Source organism: Ischnura elegans, chromosome 1, assembly GCF_921293095.1.
Source record: "Ischnura elegans chromosome 1, ioIscEleg1.1, whole genome shotgun sequence".
NCBI classification, from domain to species: domain Eukaryota; kingdom Metazoa; phylum Arthropoda; class Insecta; order Odonata; family Coenagrionidae; genus Ischnura; species Ischnura elegans.
Genome location: NC_060246.1, coordinates 117,951,387 through 117,969,071, shown reverse-complemented (window position 1 = coordinate 117,969,071; position 17,685 = coordinate 117,951,387). Strand labels below are relative to the sequence as shown.

General features: G+C 36.8%; 1 protein-coding gene across 5 annotated transcripts in view; it reads right to left on the bottom strand.

The window, feature by feature from the left end:
• LOC124168745 (ras association domain-containing protein 8) overlaps window positions 1–17,685 on the bottom strand; it is a 65,133-nt gene that overhangs the window by 46,607 nt on the left and 841 nt on the right. For 4 of the 5 annotated variants that reach the window (XM_046547015.1, XM_046547020.1, XM_046547037.1 and 1 more), the window contains exons 3-6: window positions 17,507–17,617; window positions 12,171–12,264; window positions 9,010–9,180; window positions 5,794–6,041 (exon numbers count right to left, since the gene is read on the bottom strand). In XM_046547015.1, the coding sequence (XP_046402971.1) occupies window positions 5,794–6,041; window positions 9,010–9,180; window positions 12,171–12,264; window positions 17,507–17,617 (624 nt within the window). The remainder of the gene's footprint in view (window positions 1–5,793; window positions 6,042–9,009; window positions 9,181–12,170; window positions 12,265–17,506; window positions 17,618–17,685) is intronic. The other variant, XM_046547046.1, reaches the window with a different exon arrangement.

Here is a 17,685-nt window from a genome sequence, read left to right as displayed (position 1 = left end):
GTCAGGGACAAAGAGGCATAGAATAACTTCTTCTTCTAAGGGGGATGACTTGTGTGGGTCTGAACAAGATAATGGATAGCTGATCCAGACCAAAGTGAGTGGGTCGAAGTGAGAATGAATGGTGTTGACCATTCCTTAATACCCATTGAGTTTATAGAGATACCAGGATCAGAGCATACTCCTCAAAGTGATGCACACCAATCCAATATTTTAGTTTATCTTTTATCTTGGATGCTCTACTTATCTTGACTCTTCTTATTTTGGATGCTCTACTGAGTGAAATTGCTCAGGAAATACATGCATGCGCTTGACTCTTCCTCAATGATGGACCTCTTACTCCAAATGCTTGAGCCAAAAATTGGGAAAATTATCAGTCACCGAACTAAATGCTTTCATCACATGCACCTTGAATTAGGCGCTTACTCAGAGGCCGAAAAATGAATCTTATCGATTCACTCAAAAATCACAGCCCCTTCGATGGTTTCATGAGATGTTTCCCAGAAATGGATTCCAATTGATCTTGAGATTCCATCCTTTAGCTGACACAAAAAACCTACCTCATTCAAGGAAAGATGGATATGATACTTGGCCAAAATACAGCCTCTCGCTGACCATGCCAGCAAAGTTTTCGGCACCACTATACCCCACATGAGTATCTGAGAGTGGATGAAACTTGGCTAGCACCAAAAACCACATGCAACTGCAGCAATACATTCCGGGCAAGAGTCATCATCGGAAGGGAATAAAGTTGAGGATTTCATGTGATTCTGTTTCGCCCAATGTATTCGTTACCTTTTTATATTTATAGAGGTGTTCAGGGAAAGAAAGAAAGGCTCAAATAAAATTTTTTGGCTTAGAACGCTCAGTTGTAGAAAATCTTGTGGAAATGGGTAACCATGAAAACAAAGATTATCATATTTTTACAGACAATTTTTTCACATCAGTATTTCAAGCTGGATACCAATACCAACTACATAGTAACTTTAAATTTAAGTGGGACTATTTGAAGAAATAGGAAATTTATTCCGTTAGAATTAAAAGAAAAATATCAAGTAGGACGACAGAATTACTTCCCCAGTGGCCATATTCTTGAAGCCGCTGTATGGGAGCTAAAATCTCACTGATTCTCTGTGATTCTTTCTTCCGTGATGTGCTAAGCAAAAATAAGTAAATATTCTTCTGCCTAGCAAGGTAAGGTATTAAGACAGTCAATCCTATAATGATTACAGTAAACTCTTGATTATATCACAGTCAGCGGGAGCGGAAAAATAGCACTATGTAATATTGAGTATCATAATTTCAAACTTTTTTAACATGTCGCAAAAAATGTTGACATTTGTTTCCACCACTCTCTTTTGTCCTTAGTAGCCTACTTTCAACATTTTGGTGGTTTTTTACACTAGAATTCTTAGAAAATGCTTTTTGTTATTGATTTTATGATGTGAAAGATTGTTATAATATTTATATGTTAAATAATTATTCAACCCTAAACTTCCCATTCTTTCTAGTTAAATATGAACGATTCAACAAGTTCATAAGTTGGGAGGCAACTACAGGCATCCCCCGAGTTATGTACGTCTCGACTTACGTAAATCCGTACTTACATAAGTGATAACCGTATATCAAATGATTACGTTAATTTTCGAATGCGAGCGCGAAGAAGTAGATACCGTATATCTCCGAATATAGTCCCCCCCCGAATATAGTCCCCCCCCCCCAATTTTGAGACCTCAGTTTTGGGAAAAATTTTAAAATGTAAAGGAAGGCAATTTTTCTGTGGTTAGCAAGTTAAGATTCTAGATTCGATAAAAACTATTATTTTCTGTGAAGATTAAGAACAAATCTGTTCACATATTTTCCATCACAACAAAATAACTATACCTAAAACATGTTGTGATCCATTGCATGTATCAGTAATTTATAGTTCCTTAACCAGATGTAATGAAGAAATGAGAAATTTTTTTAAGTATCCAAGGCTATTGTATTTTTTAAACCTTCACAAATTATTAATATTTTTGATTTCCAAATGACTACAGACAATGTCAATATATAAGCTTTAACTTAAAGCCCATAAACAGTATTGCATTTGGCCCTGAAACTTCCTTAGATCCAGTGTAACACACCCATCAAGTCATCACAAATCCAAGTGACCTGAAGAATTTAGGAAATCTAAATAAAATTGTGTTAAATAAATTATAAATATTATAAAAATATTGCTATCAAATGCCTGCTAAGCAAAACAATTAAACTACAGGACTTAAAAATATCAAAGTAATAAAATTAAGAAATAAACTTTTTCCAACAAACATTAAAACTGAAAAAAAAATTATATCAATTTTCAATGCCTCGTCGCAAATCATTGCATAAGTTACACAAAGAGCTTCTGCTCTGCATTTGCGCACAAATTCGACGATATTTTCCTCTAATTCTTTGAATCTGCCGCATCAAGACCCCCGAAATGACTTCCGCGATGTATTAGCGCTTTGCTAGCGCTGTAAATACTATGACTTACGGCGTATTCTGCAACGGCTATTTTTAAATTGGCATCGAAACTCCGTCTTTGAAGGCCTCTAATCTGCGGCAGGATTGATCCTCATCTTTCTACTTGATCCATCACCTCACTGTTGAACGTAAAATTATTTTTAATAAAGAAAATATCGCGGAAATAATTGCGAAACGTTATGCGACGTAATTTATCGATCCTATTTACCCTGACGAATTGAAGATATTCCTCAATTAATTGATTACACTTTCGATGCTGAGTCGCTGTATTTCGATCAAATGCAGTAATGCCGGCGCTTCTGGTTTAAAGTCGTCGATTATTGCGCCTTTTCAGAAACAAATGCATCACCTATTGCGCATTCTTGTTCTGTGAAGGCGGTAAAGGGAGTGGTTGTAAACACGAACCGCACGGACGTATAGTAGCTACGGACGCAATGAAATGCTAAATCGTCACGAAAGGTTCACTTTATCTGTTTATTTTTCGCAACTATTTAAATCGTGTAGCTATTAAATGAGCGACGGGTACATATACTATTGATTCAATTCTAGTGTTCGATTAATGTAATGATAGTGTGTGTTTAGTTTTCATTTTAATTATTTACTGTTTTGCGTCATTAAGTGATCAGTGTCGATTGAATTATTCTAACAATACTTTTCCAAGAAAAATTAGCGGCTACCCGATGGATTCCGTGAAAACGCATATTCGATATGCTATTTGAATCGGAATAATCGTATCTGTACAACATTTGTGGTAAAAATTGTCTTAATTTCCGGTAAAACGTGGCAGTATTTACTAATATCTCCGATTATAATCCTCATAAATATACTCAAATAGAAAGACTACGAGAACATTAGCCATTATGCCGTTATTTATTACTTTATGGTCACCTTTAGTATGCTAAATTGGATTACACTCGATTATAGTCCCCCCCCCCTTACTTTTCCGCGGCCATTTTGGGAAAAAAAGGGGGGACTATATTCGGAGATATACGGTATTCGCTCGTACAACCTATGGTAGAAAAAATATCGAATAGTTATAGAGTTTTTTACGCTAAAAATAACAAAGTGACCCTTTTTTGTCATTCCTCGAAGGAATTTTCATTAATTTCTGTAGAAAAATCGCTTATAAATCCCAAGTCAGCAATCAACGTGAAAATTTGCAGTTCTAGCGATGGATGTGGTTGCGCTCATTCCTGTACGATACAACTTGTTATACAGCATGCACACCCGAACTCTGACTTTCAACTATTTAAAAATTGTATCCTTAAGTTTGGACATTTCCATCAGTGGAATTAAAAGAAAATGAAATTCAAGCAGAAATCTTTATTGCGGAAAAGAATTGTTTAGTACCCACGTAAAGGCATTGAAATTTTGAGTGTTGGCAATAAATGCCGCGAAAAAGTTAAGAAAAAGTTGACAAACGATATTAATTGCGTAATTGTTTACATGTTTCTGGCAGAAGATTTTATTAAGCTGCATTTTCTCGTTCTCTCATATTGTGTACAACTGTAAATGAATATTGCGTCATTGAAAGCTTTTCCCCACTTACTTTGTTGCACGTTAATGATGGAGTTGGCTGAATAAAAGCTCACTTTTAATTAGCTTCGTGCTTTGGAAATACTCTTCGATGTTTCCAGCGAAGTAAATATTCAAATGATGATATTTTCACGTTATTTTATTGAGATATGAGAGAATGAAAGTACGTTTCCGTGCGTGAAAGATTGAGGGTATGTGCGTGTGAATGTATCTAAGAATATGTAATTTACTGGTATTTTTTTGTGTGTTATTTGCTCGTAATCCTAGACACTCCTCCTACGTGTATTAACTGTGACAGTGAAACCACCAGATTCATCGATCAACGTAATATATAAAAGGCAGAAGATATAATGATTATAGGTAGGTAATGCATTCTTTGGGCCCTTAGATCGCAGTATAACATAATGAATCAATTTAAGTATTCAGTTTAGTAATGTAGCGTTGAGATACCGTACTTTCCCGAATCCACGTGATCGGTCAACTCTGGGAATAATATTATGCATTTTGATTGGCAATGCTCGAGATGCAACTCTCAGACTATATTAATGTTTATCGATTTTGTATCTAATAATGTAAGAATACGCGGTAGAGTTCATGAATATCGCAGTGAATTTAATGAAACTTCACCGAGAATTTACCGCGCATTTCTCCGCTGAGAATTTCACCCGCCGATCGAAATCTGTGAAGCACTAACGCAAAGGTTTGACTTACGTAAATTTCGACTTTCGCAGAGTCTGCCGGAACGCATCTCTTACGTAACTTGGTACGTATAGCATGAACCAGTTCTGAGATCACTGAGCAATATGAGCTCTTACTCCAACTGCAGTGGTCGAAAGCCAGTAGCACTGAGATCCCATTGAGTCAACAGGCATACAATAATGCCACCACAAAAGTCATCTGGTGCGGCAACTGTGCACGGGTACAAGAGGCTGTAACTTCAATGCCTTGCTATCAATCAAAATGCACTAGACATTAATTCATATGATTCCTTCCGTTCACTGCAAAACTGCAAATCATCATATGAAATCCTAATTAGTAATTTGATTTTATGGCACACTGGTGCAACTGTCTATTCACGGCACCAAAAATCCTGGCACGTGACTTCTACGAGCTCTTGTTGCTTATATAATGTGGTGCAAAGTAGCCAAACTCACAGCCTTGAGTCTTCTCATGAAAAGTTACACAGCATGCCAACTTGAAAATGGCCAAAAGATTATAAGACACCAAGCTCGCAGGCATGAATCATTCAGTATTGTCAGGTCACTTGTTGTGCGGTTATGATTTATTAATTGTGCCAGAGTAAAATTTGAAAACGGCACCGACCAGAGGTAAACTTTACAGGGTCACTGGCAGTTGAAACTAGAGTTTCAATCATTATGGTATTAAAGCAAAATAAGGGCTATATAATAAGTACACAACCAAGACTGTGTAAATTTTAAGAAATTCACAAATAATAAACTGACTCAAATTTGGCCTCAAAATTGTGAAATTTTGTAATTAAGATGGTTCCCAATGCTTTAACGTGTAAAATGTGTCGGGACCAGAGGTAGTTTCGCAAAATTTTGTTATAATGCAGCTCTTATGTATAATAAATATTTTCTTACAACCACAAATAATAGTTAAATTCCCGTTAAATCCGAGCAACATAACTCCTATACTTCGTAATTCAGTTTAAAAATTCTGTATAAAAAAAAGCACTTTTAATAACCATTTCTACTACTGATAAAAAATAGAATTATTTAGGGGATTACTAACCCTAGGGCCTTCAGTGAGGTTACTCTGCTGAGGAGTTGTATTTGGAGTCACACGAGGAGGATCCCTGTATGCTGGTGGTGTTCTATGAGGAGGCTCTCGATAGGGTGGAGGTGACTTGAGGCTCCTGTCCTGACTTGGTGGAGGAGGGGACTTCACATGTGTGCTCTCATCCTCTTGAGCAGGACTCCCAGGCTGCTTTGGACTTCGAATGGAACTAGCACTACTATTTCCAGAATTTTTAATAATACCTGTAAGAGAATCAGAAGGGAATGACTAATACAAATAGAACATGCTGCATGTAACCAGCGACTTTTTATGCAGTCCCTGGCATGGGTGCAAAGTTAGCCACAACAAGAGTGAAATTTTCCATGAAAAATCATTTGGCTCAGGTGAGATTTGAAATCAGGTCTCTCAATTAAGTAGGGTTTTTCTCTCTGCAAGTGGCTTATTATGTACAACCTCCGTCTTCTATGACACAACATAGACTTGAAATGTCAGCATCATAATTGGTAAACCCCGTCTGAAATTTGTCAAGGAGGAAGATGGCTTGGTGGTGTAACCGGCAGCATATCTGATGTGCAATCAGGCGATTTGATGATTTTATCAAGGGGAATTTCACTTTCGGTGTAAAAATTAAGACAGATCAAGAATTCATCTGATCCGAAATTAATCTGATATCTAGGTTAGTAAATTTGTTTCTACCAAAAATTCACATTAAACAAACTTCTTCTGGGTCAGCCTATTCCTTTGATTTGTGGAAAGATGCCAGTTAAGATTCAACAAATTTATTTGTCCTTAACCTATAGTCAAAATTCTGTATTATCTGAGTATTTCTTATAATTCCATGAAGTAAAATCTATTTTTCAAACCAAATGGGTAGATGAGAAATAGAAATACAAGGATTTTTAGGCAGGGGTGGACCAATGTTCCTTAAAATTTGAAACCTTATATCTCTAGTCCATAAGATGATGCTCCACCCACTCAGCCACCACATCCCAATTTGACAAATATAGCCTTGTAATAAAGAATATTAGCTGTATGGTACAAAATTTGGCTGAGTAAGGAAAGGCCATAGCAGGGATATTTCGAAGATTCTTGGCCCATAAGAATATATTGGAGAGCTATGGACCCATGTCAGACATTTAGTTCATATTCACAACAATATGAAGTTATGCAGAAAAAAAAATTTGTAATTTTATAACTAAATTCTCCCTCTTTTCCTGAAAAATGAGATCATAAAATCTCTGTTATGATAAGACATAACCATGAGAGTAGTGGGATATTGTTAGAGATTATTTTGTTTTTATTTCTTATATTTAAAAAAAGCAATGAAAAAATCAAAATTACACCCCTGGTTGGCATTCACTTAACGTTTTCTTCATCTACCTATAGTTGATATTTGTTTTGCTAAATTTAAATGCATACATGTACATCACTTCACGTCTGGTCAGCACTTGAAGGTTTTTTTATTTCATTTGAATCTCATACACAAGCATGAGACCTATTCCGGTAGCGGAGTACCTAAATTAAAAAATCTTACATATGCTTTTATTTTTATCTTCATTTGACTAAGTGCAAGGGACAGGGTTATATATATTTATATTTCTATCAGCCATTCCTATGCATAGTGATGCACTTAGTATGAATTTTAGCGTAAAATTGACTGCTATATGATAGGAATATGAGCATCTTTTCCTTCATCTTCAAAACTAGAGGCAATGAGTACATCAATGGGAGGTTCGCCCACTGATCACTTGGTGAACGGACCACTCCTCATCCCTACATTATGACCTCAGAGGTCAAAAAATCAACGATACAGATCAATAAACTGTAAAACTGACTTGAGCACCCTTTAAAACCTATGTTTCTGCACACTGGTTGTCATGATGGCCCAGCGTTTACCTCTATGACCCTTGACCCCCATTATGACCTTCGCAGGTCAAAAAATCAACAATATGGATCTATGAACTGCAAAACTGACTTGGGCACCCAATGGTTAAACACGTTGGTTGTCATGATGGCCCAACATTTACCTCAATGATCTTTGACCTCTGTAAGAGCCTTAGAGGTCACATAGTGGATAAGATGGGTATTTGGACGATACCAATGACTTGGGCACCCTTTAAAACCCATGGATCAATACCTTTGTTGGTATGCTATTCTTTTTGCCACCCTTATGACCTTTACTGTGATCATACTGGGTCAATGGTTGAATTTTCATGAATAAAAGTGTAATATTCGGTTTCCTTGTGTCCGAAAACCTAAGAAATGACATCTTGGTCAATGAAATTCAGACTTTTTTCTATCTCGAATTTTTTAACGTTGAAACCCCAAAAGGCAAATTCAAAATTTTGGTTTGGACCCAAATTGTGAGGTCAAAAGGTCAAAATTACACAATTTTGCTTGCACTCAACACAACTTAAGACCTTTTCGGATAAGTATGCCAATTTTCAAGAATACTTCTCAAGGGGAAGTAACTAAAATTAGAGGTCAAAAAAGACACATAACCTGTGGTAAAGTCTGTATATATTTAGTTGTGATGTAAGAATCTCTACGAATCAAAAATTATTGAAAAGTATAACTTCAGACAAATAAATCCTTTATAAGACAAATGGAGTTGATTATGAGAATAAGAGACTTTGAAAATTTTTTGGGAAAAAATGATAAAAAACCAAAAAATTGATGTTGGGTCCTCAAATAATACCCCAACTTTAATGTGCAGCACGATATTAAAAATTCTCCTTGGGCCAGAGCTTTAATAATCAATTACTCTTGATCAAAAACTCCTGATTTCTATTGGAATCGAAATATAATCTTGCCATTTGATTCAGCAAGAGTAACATAGCTGACAGAGATAAAATATCATATTCGACATCAGATGACCAAAAGCAAAATAGGAGGGGGCTGAGAGCAAGACTTTTCCCCAAAAAAATATATTTTAAGCCAGAGAGATACCCTACTGAGTAGATAAGAAAGCTTTATACCCAATTCCTAAAAAGCTTAATAACCTAGCAACCTCGAAAATGCTTGCACGAGAAGGAAAAAAGCAACAGGATAGCAGCTAAAAAAATGATACAAAAGGTAATATAAAGCTATCATAAAATATGTTAGCTGACAAAATAGGAGAATTGTGATCATAGTTTAACTAAAATATTTCATGATTAAATTCTTCTACGGGAAATCAAATAAAAGATCTTTTAAAGATAGAGTTCTAACCCTGTCCTCCACTCTCAGAGGCCTTCTTTCCACCTGATCCACCACCAGTTGGGTGGAGATGCAACTGATGGTGCCCACCACTAAAAGTCAGCGATTTCCGAATAAGATCACTTCTGGGTGTTGGGCCACCTCCCAAAGAGTCAGAGTGAAGTGGCACAATACTGGAATCACCTGCATTAAGCAAACAGTTCATAACCATCATCACCCCATTCGTAAAAAAATAAAAGAAAAGATGCTGTCTATTCCAAATAAAATGTTGAGCGTGTCATCAGAAGTTTAAGAAAGACAACACAAATAAAGAACAAATACTTAAAAAAAACTCAATTCCAAAAGTAAAACAGGAGCGAATTGAACAAAAATGATATTTTTCATTCATCATTCATTAATCAAATTTAACCCTATAATAACCTCCTAAACATGGAAATGCAATAAAACATTACAATTTCAAAAAACTTAGCTACCTAATATTAAGCCCATATTTTGTGAGGCTTAACCCAAATTTCATGAAAATTGTCATTTTACATCGTCTGAGATTACCAATGCATGCATGAGGCACAGAGCCCAGGGAAACATCTCTTAACCCTTTTGCGCCGGGCTCCCTCACGGAAAGTTGCTTTTGGCTGTACGAAGGCTTTGAGCATTTCCTTTTAACCCTGTACGGAGTTGTTTCTCGGCAAGGAACTGTCCAGGTAGTTGCTTCCTCCACTTAATGGCCTTGCTTAGCGGGGTGCCGGACCCTTTCCTTGGCAACTGGGCAAATATAATCCTCGACCCTTTTCCTGAAGGTAGCCCATCACGGCTTATTTTGGCATTCTGTTTATTGTTACTAGTGCGATTTTAATATTTTCAAATTGTTACTGTTGCAGCAAATGTCAGCTCATCAATGTATACCTTTCATTTATATATCATAGACCAACATATACTTTAAAGGGAATGGAATCTTTTGTACCAGGCATACTTCTAGGTATTTACGATTTATGATATTAACATATTTTAGATCCATGATACCCAAATCCACATTCTCCTCATTTGCATCTGCTCTCCTTGAGCATTCTGAAAACATGAGAATGAAACATTTTGATTTTTTTCAAGAATATTTTCCTGAAAAATTCTCATAAAACTACTTGAATCTTACAAATTTGTTGTTTGAAAAGGCTAAATTATATTTTTAAAGCAATTTCACTTAGATAAATATAAATTCATATTACGCACGAAATAAGAAAGAGAATAGAATCATATTTTATTACATTACGAGGACTATTTTTCATAGGAGTTCAATCGGATATTTCACCAAATTTCACCGCAAATGTACACTTAGAGTGTGGATAACAGAGTAACGTATATCTTTAGATGTATATCATAACAATACTGCTCCTATAAATTTCCTAGTTAGGTTTAAAAATAACAATTAAACATCTAACCTTAGTGTCTCCAAAATTTGTTTTAGGTGATGAAGAACTCAGTTCACATGAACGCTTGAGTTCCGTTTAAAATTTGTAACCGATCAGTATAACATCCAGAATATAATTCTTGGCATTGATTTTCAATAAAGTCAACATGTACGTTTTTAGTTATTCTAACTTACAAACAAATAAGTGACCATGAGCACCTTCCTTGATTGGGATAATAAGTGCTGAAATGGGCCGACATAATCCCCACATGGACAATAAGAAAGGGTCGGACCAAACCGCCTAGGGACCCTAATGGCGCTTGGGACCCACTTGGCATGCTTGACTACAAAGCCGTGAAAACACGGCCTTCGGCCTTTAGCGTCAAAACATTCAAGTCGAGGAAACACGGCCTTCGGCCTTTAGCATCGGAAAATTCAAGCCATGGAAACATGTCCTGTGTAGGGAAAAGGTTAATAATCACCTATTAAAAGTTCCTATGGTAAGAAAGTTTCCTTTGCTTGATAACGTATTAATAATCCTTTTTTGAGCCAAGTGCTACCTGCTAGCAGCCTGCATCGTAGCGGCGCTCATAGCCTCGCACCAAGGTGGCCTCACACAGCGGCAGCCAGAACCAGAATGATGTCATACGGGCATTTCCCAGCATTCACACTTAGCTGTCGTGTTTTTGCGTGCTTGAAAATTTTCACTTTTAATTTTATCGTGAAATTAGATATTGTCATTTAAAAATCTAAAAGCGTGAAATTCGTACTCCAGGAGTAATAGTATTTCGATTTAGGCAATAAAAAAATAGGAAACCACCCTATTATACATGTTTTTAAATGGTGGGAATAGAAGAAATTCAGGTACCAATACTACATGTTAGATATCTAAACATAATTACATATGTGAAATGCAAATTTAATGTTATCACAAATGTTTAACTATTTATTTACAACATACATAAATGTAACTGAAACCATGGCTGCCTGTGGTTCCATTCTGAAATTGAATTTGAAACCCATACCTTTGATTTTAGAACATTAACAATCACATTTTATTGCATTCACTTAAAGATACTAAAATAAGATTTCAACCAGATCAATCATAAAAGATTAATGCAAAGTATACCCCAGTGAGGTTTACAAAATCTTGGATAAATCATTATTCCTTATTTGCCAAAATTTAAAGCTATGTATTTCCTATTTTTAAACTGATATTGGTTGTCCACATAGCAAATTTGAAATTAGTATACCATAAATTCTAGCATATTGGTGTCATTGTACATTAGCAGCAAGCTGAACACTGTCTTATGACTGCCCATGCACTCATTCACACAATGATTCACCGATGATCATACGGATAATTGTATTTCAAGAGGATATGATACAAATGAGCACTAATATTGGATTGGGATTACGGTGCGGACAATTTTCCAAGGCAAATTTAGGTTAATAATTAATGGACACTTTAGCTGACCAATGGTGACCATGAGAAACTTAGCTCTCTTACCCATGAAAAGATCCCTTCATCATAGAATAACAGTTAGCAGATTGTTTTAATTTCAATGCAGAGATATAGACAAAGTTCCACACTGCAGTTATAAGAAAAAACTTTTCCCATTTTTCAAGCATAGCACACACATAAAACTCCTGCAAATTTCCATGCCGTAAAAATTAAGAGGGAAATCTGTTTCCATGGAAAATTGTGGACTCAACTCATAAGGTAGAAATAAACAATTATATATTTCCTTTTTATCAGGCCTATAATTACCTTGCCCAATTGTAGATAACTGGTTCCCGTCCGCTCCAGATCTTTGTAAAATGAACTGCACATCACTGGAGTACTCTCCCCATTTTGTAAGTATCTTGCAAAGAGGAAATACCATATGAAAATATCACATGACAAAATAATAAATATATAATAGGAAAAACATTTTAAAGAAAAAATATGCTAAATAAAACTAATCGAACTGGTGTAGATTTTATTGTTATGAAGGTGAAAGCTGCAAAGTAGAGAGTTGGAAAATTTTACGTAACTCAATGTTGAAATGCAACTACATAACACCAGGGTACATTAAAACAGCCATCTTCTGAAAATGCAATAGCAATATGTGCCTCTCATTTAACTGGGAAAGAGCAGATGAGAGGATGTTAAGTAAGAGTTAAAAGAAAAGGCTAGTGAAGAGTCTGATCTGGAGTGTAGCGCTTTACAACATGGAGACATGGACATTTACAAGATAAGGTTTGAATGGAGTGAGTACAGAGCAGGGAGGTGATGTTGAAACAGTTTCAGAGGTAAGAATACCGTATAAGCGCATCTAAGAGACACACCCCTATTTTCAGCATCGGAGCTAAAGAAATTTTTTTGCGACATTTGTTTTTATCCTATCGCGTGGTGTGGCAGATGTACGCCTGGACTTTTGACAGTATTAAAAATTTCCTCTTTCAACACTAAAAATTTACACAGAATTTTTTCAGCCTAATTTACAGGATACGTATGGTGCTCGGAGATAAGTAGGTATGCATTCACTTATAGTCTTAACGTTATGATGCTTACAAGGTATGGTCAGATCGGATACCTCGGATTCAAATATCCATGGATAATGCCCTTCACCTGATACTTCAGATCCAAATTTGTTGAAGAAATTGAATCTGAATCCAAAATTTTAAGTCAATGCTTTAGTGAATGCAACGTCCCATTAGAGGGAATAGAAAGAGTTCCTATCCTCTCTTAGCATATGCCGTTGCTCTACGATGCTTCTCCCACTCACGAATAATTTTGTTTAAACGCTACTTTTTGTTCAAACTCGTAGGGGTAATGCAATAGAATTGCAGCCGTGGAAAATTTACTGGCAAAACATGGCAGGCACATAGCATGAATCTTCCCAAGAGATTCGACAACAATCGGGGGAATCTCAGTGCCATATGATAATAATCACGTCGTAGATTTAATGGAACCACACTCGGCCCTCCATCAGTCAATGCCTCTGCCTTTTTTTCATTTCCGAGACTATAAGACCCCACAGACTATAAATCACTTGCCTCAAAGGAAAATATCAAGTTACAAGGGAACAATGGAAATGTGTTTCATCCCTACCCTGTCTAACCAACTGACCTCTTTTGGTCAACCAGCTTCAATTCTCCCAGTTTCTAGAGGCCAAATGCTAGGTGAGTCACCTACTGAGCTCAAAGATATCTCGATAGCTTTTGGCAATTGTATGACACGCACGAGGTTCAATAAAGAATGAGACCTAATGTGACACATAGGTGATGACCTGCCAGCATTTAAGTTTTTTAAGCTCTAATTGATTCACAAAGATTTGTAATTACAAGTCTACTAATGATCAACATCGTCCAAACAGGACAATTTTGAATGAAACAAGTGTAGCATGAGCACATTCAAACAAGACAAAACGGGCTGGAAACTTCAGGCAATGCAAACTGTGTATATCACATTGCTGCGCCTTCGCTTTGAAGGCAACTACGTCACATGCAAGATTAGACGTGATCTTCCCTTGATCCTTCGCTCGTACCTTGAAAGATGGAGGGAGCACGCTTCTTCCCCTCAACCTCTCCTTCAGCACTCTGAGCACTATAAGCATTTCCAATTTCTTCTATTCCCTATTTAGTCCAACAATGTACACCCTCGTTCAAATTATTTAAACCGCAGGTTTTGACACCAATATAATTTTCAGTTGCAAAAATTTTCATAATAGTGTCTGAAGATGATTTTTGAAAAATCAGGTCCTTAGTGTAATGGAAATTACTCGACAAGAGTAAAAATGCCGTGGTATGCCCAATCGTGGCAGTAAATTAAGCGCGCCCTCCGGAGCGAAAAACCCCGTGCAATCTTTTTCATGTCCACCTCTGAGGTACCGACATGACGGCGAGATGCTTACGAGTAAGAAAAGTAAGCATTTTAAAAATACATCACTAAGGGAGAAACTCCCCTGCCTGCTGCTTGTTTTTGACCAAGGTTTCAGGTGATTGACTCATGCTGAAAACCAAGGCCACTCAGTTCCCCTTGGACTTGTTACCAGCGAAGGGGAGGGGGGGAAGATAAGAAGTTCGTGTAAGAGGCACACCTCCATTTTCGGCTACAACTTCTGGGAATAAAGATGCACCTCTTATATGTGCTTATACGGTATTGGGCAACTGAGATGTAAACATTGGGATTCTGGTAACTGCTGACACTATTGCAATACATGTTATGAATCAAATATCTATATATAAAGCTATGGCATTGCAATAATTTAGACCTCTTGACAAATTGATGATTCTCTAATGACAGCAAGGCACTTAATGATTCCACAAATGCGAAACTTCTTAGATACCTTAAGATTTTGGAGCTTGCGATAGGGTCTTATGGGAATTAGAACACAAAATAAATTGACTGGTACAGAACTGATGAAGTTTAACATTATCTCATTGAATGAGAAATATTACCATAAATATTTTGGAATACAGCTCCTTTCAAGTAGTTTCCATGTTCATCACATTAAGTGACCAATAAATTTACCATTCCCCTCAACAAACTGGGTAAATTTACCCTGCTTGCTGAGGAGCAGAATCTCCTTTCCCTCATTCAGATTGAGTTGGGACACAACAGCTGGTCAGGCATTTACACATCTTCCTGTCACTGCCTAAAATGGCCTTGCAGTCAGAGGCCTACCCTGCATGCAAGTGAGTAGAGGGGAGGAGAGGAACTTGGGAGTGCCACCATTTGTGCATCCAATGCAGCAGGGGAGAATGCCAGAGGCCTATCTTTGTGAGGCTTTCGCAGTACAGTGCCTCTATAATTCGGCAAGCACATGATACCACTCTTGGGTCTCAGTGCTTCTAATGCCCGATAAAGCTATGGACCACTAACCTTCAGGCTGACGATATTTTTTTGCTGCAACTACTTTTGAAAGCTTCTAGCGGGTGGCAACACTTCAATTTATTTTTAACTTCCTCAACAAAACAATTCTTAAGTGACCACCACAAGAGGGGTAGTGAAACATACTATGTATGTAATTGTAAACATTGATGATATGATGGCATTTTAATAAATTGTGCGAAAAAATCTTTCGCCTTGACCAGGATTGTGTCCAGTTGTGTCCACAAATATCCACAGGGAAGAATGATGCCTCGCTAGCTTGACTGGCTAAAGCACTCAACCGGAAATCGGGGGATCCGGGTTCGTATCCTCGTCAAGGCGAATTATTTTTTTCTCTGTGGATTTTTCGCACAATTTGTGCATTGCGGGTGACTCCCGTAAAAGTTATCACCGTGGCTGGTCCCAGTATTCTTAAAATTAGTGTTTTAATAAGCTTCGTAAATTGTTGAATAAAATATATTTTTTCATCAAAAATGTGTTTTATATCTCTACCTGGGCGACTTTAAGCCCAATACATTTAGTCTAACATTTATCCAATATTTTAATTTATTAAAAAAAATGGCATTTAGTAAAGCCCTCAAATTAGGTGTTTTTTTCAGTAATAACCTCTTGATGCGAGCCAAATCTTTTACCATTCAGCCACTTCTTCATACATGGAAACAGAAGTGGTTGCAGGGGGCTTAATCTGGAGAATATGCTGGATGGGGTAGCAGTTCATAGCCTAATTTATTGAGTTTTTTCCATGTTGACTACACAGGTATGCACCCATGCCTTGTTTTGATGGAACAAAACTTTTTTCTCCTTCAAATGCAGTCGCTTTTCCCTCAAATCAATATTGAATCTGTATAAAAGCCCTGAATAATATTTACCAGTGATTTTTTTACCCCATTCCAAGATAATACATGTGAATGACACTCCCAGCTTTTCAAAAACTGTAGCCATGACATTGTTGGCTAACGCACCCACCTATGCCTTCTTTGGTGTACATTCACCCATAGAAACCAATGGTCTTGATTGTTCTTTGGTCTCTGGTGTATTGCAATGGATCTATTTTTTGTCCGCAGCTACGAAACAGTGCAAAAATTCATTCAGATTGAGACTTAACATCACCAAACACTCCTTTGAAGTGTTCATACGTTTGTGCTCATGCTCGAGTGTGGGCACTCGCAGCACCCATAGTGGGGATAGCTTTTTTATTTACATAATTTCATGTCAAATGTAATGTAAGCGCTCATTTGAGGTGACTGAAGCATCAGTTATTTAAAATATTTTAATTTCTTGATCGTCCACTATCATTCCATGGATTTTATTGATGATTTCTTGTGACAATCTCCTTCAGATGTCCTGAACGTTTGACATCATTAGCACTGGTACAACCACAAGCAAATTCAGTAAACCACTTCTTCACCATTGAAATTGAGGGTGCAATTTTAGTGGGATTTATCAAGTCTTCCCTTGGTAAGTTTTTCCTGGATGTACACAATTACTTATACCACTTTAGTAATTGTGTAAATCCAGGAAAAACTTATAATGGAATACCACAAGGTTAACCAAGAATTAGTAAATTTTCTTCCCTTGGTTTCGGCAACAATTTTTTTACTCAAAAAATAATGTTTAGTAATAAAATTCTTTTCCCTGGGAATGCAGGAGAAACAGCATTTCTACATAAATTATCATTTGATGGAAGTTTTCCATACAGAAGGAGACTGACACAGACCAACTCTTTCAGAAACACACACACCTTACATGTAACTGAGTTCACCACTACAGCTCTGGCTAAAACTAGCCATCAGTTAACTCATCACACATATCTAACGAATAAGTCATAAGATTGATAGTAACCACCTAATTCTCGAGAGACAAAAATTTGCTGCAAACTATGGCGTTCCAGCTAAAGGTGCGACATGCTAACTAATGTTAATGTCAAATTAACAACACAAAAATACATACACAGGCACAAACTATATTTCTTGATGGCACCATTAGTGCTGACTAATCTGACAAGATTGAAATACTAATACATTCTCAGGGAATAACATCACAAGTACTAAAAAGCAACAACCTCACGACATTAAGATGAAAACTAAGATTTCCACGATATTACAGAAATATGTATCATTTTCTCGCATATACCTAGAACATCACATGCGAAAAATTTAGAAACCAATAAGTACCAATCGATAGGTAACCGAAAGATTGGCAAATTTGGTAACCAATAGGTAACTCACCTCGAGGGGATGCTCGTGGGGAGCAAGGAGTCTTTCACTGCTTCTCCAACGTTCGATTAAGGTGAAGCGACCCGTTTTCCCGGTTGCATGAGCTAACGCATACACCACATCCTGTAAGGGTATTTAAGGAAAATATGAAATATTACAGCGACAGCGTAGGAATCAGCAGGAAGAACATG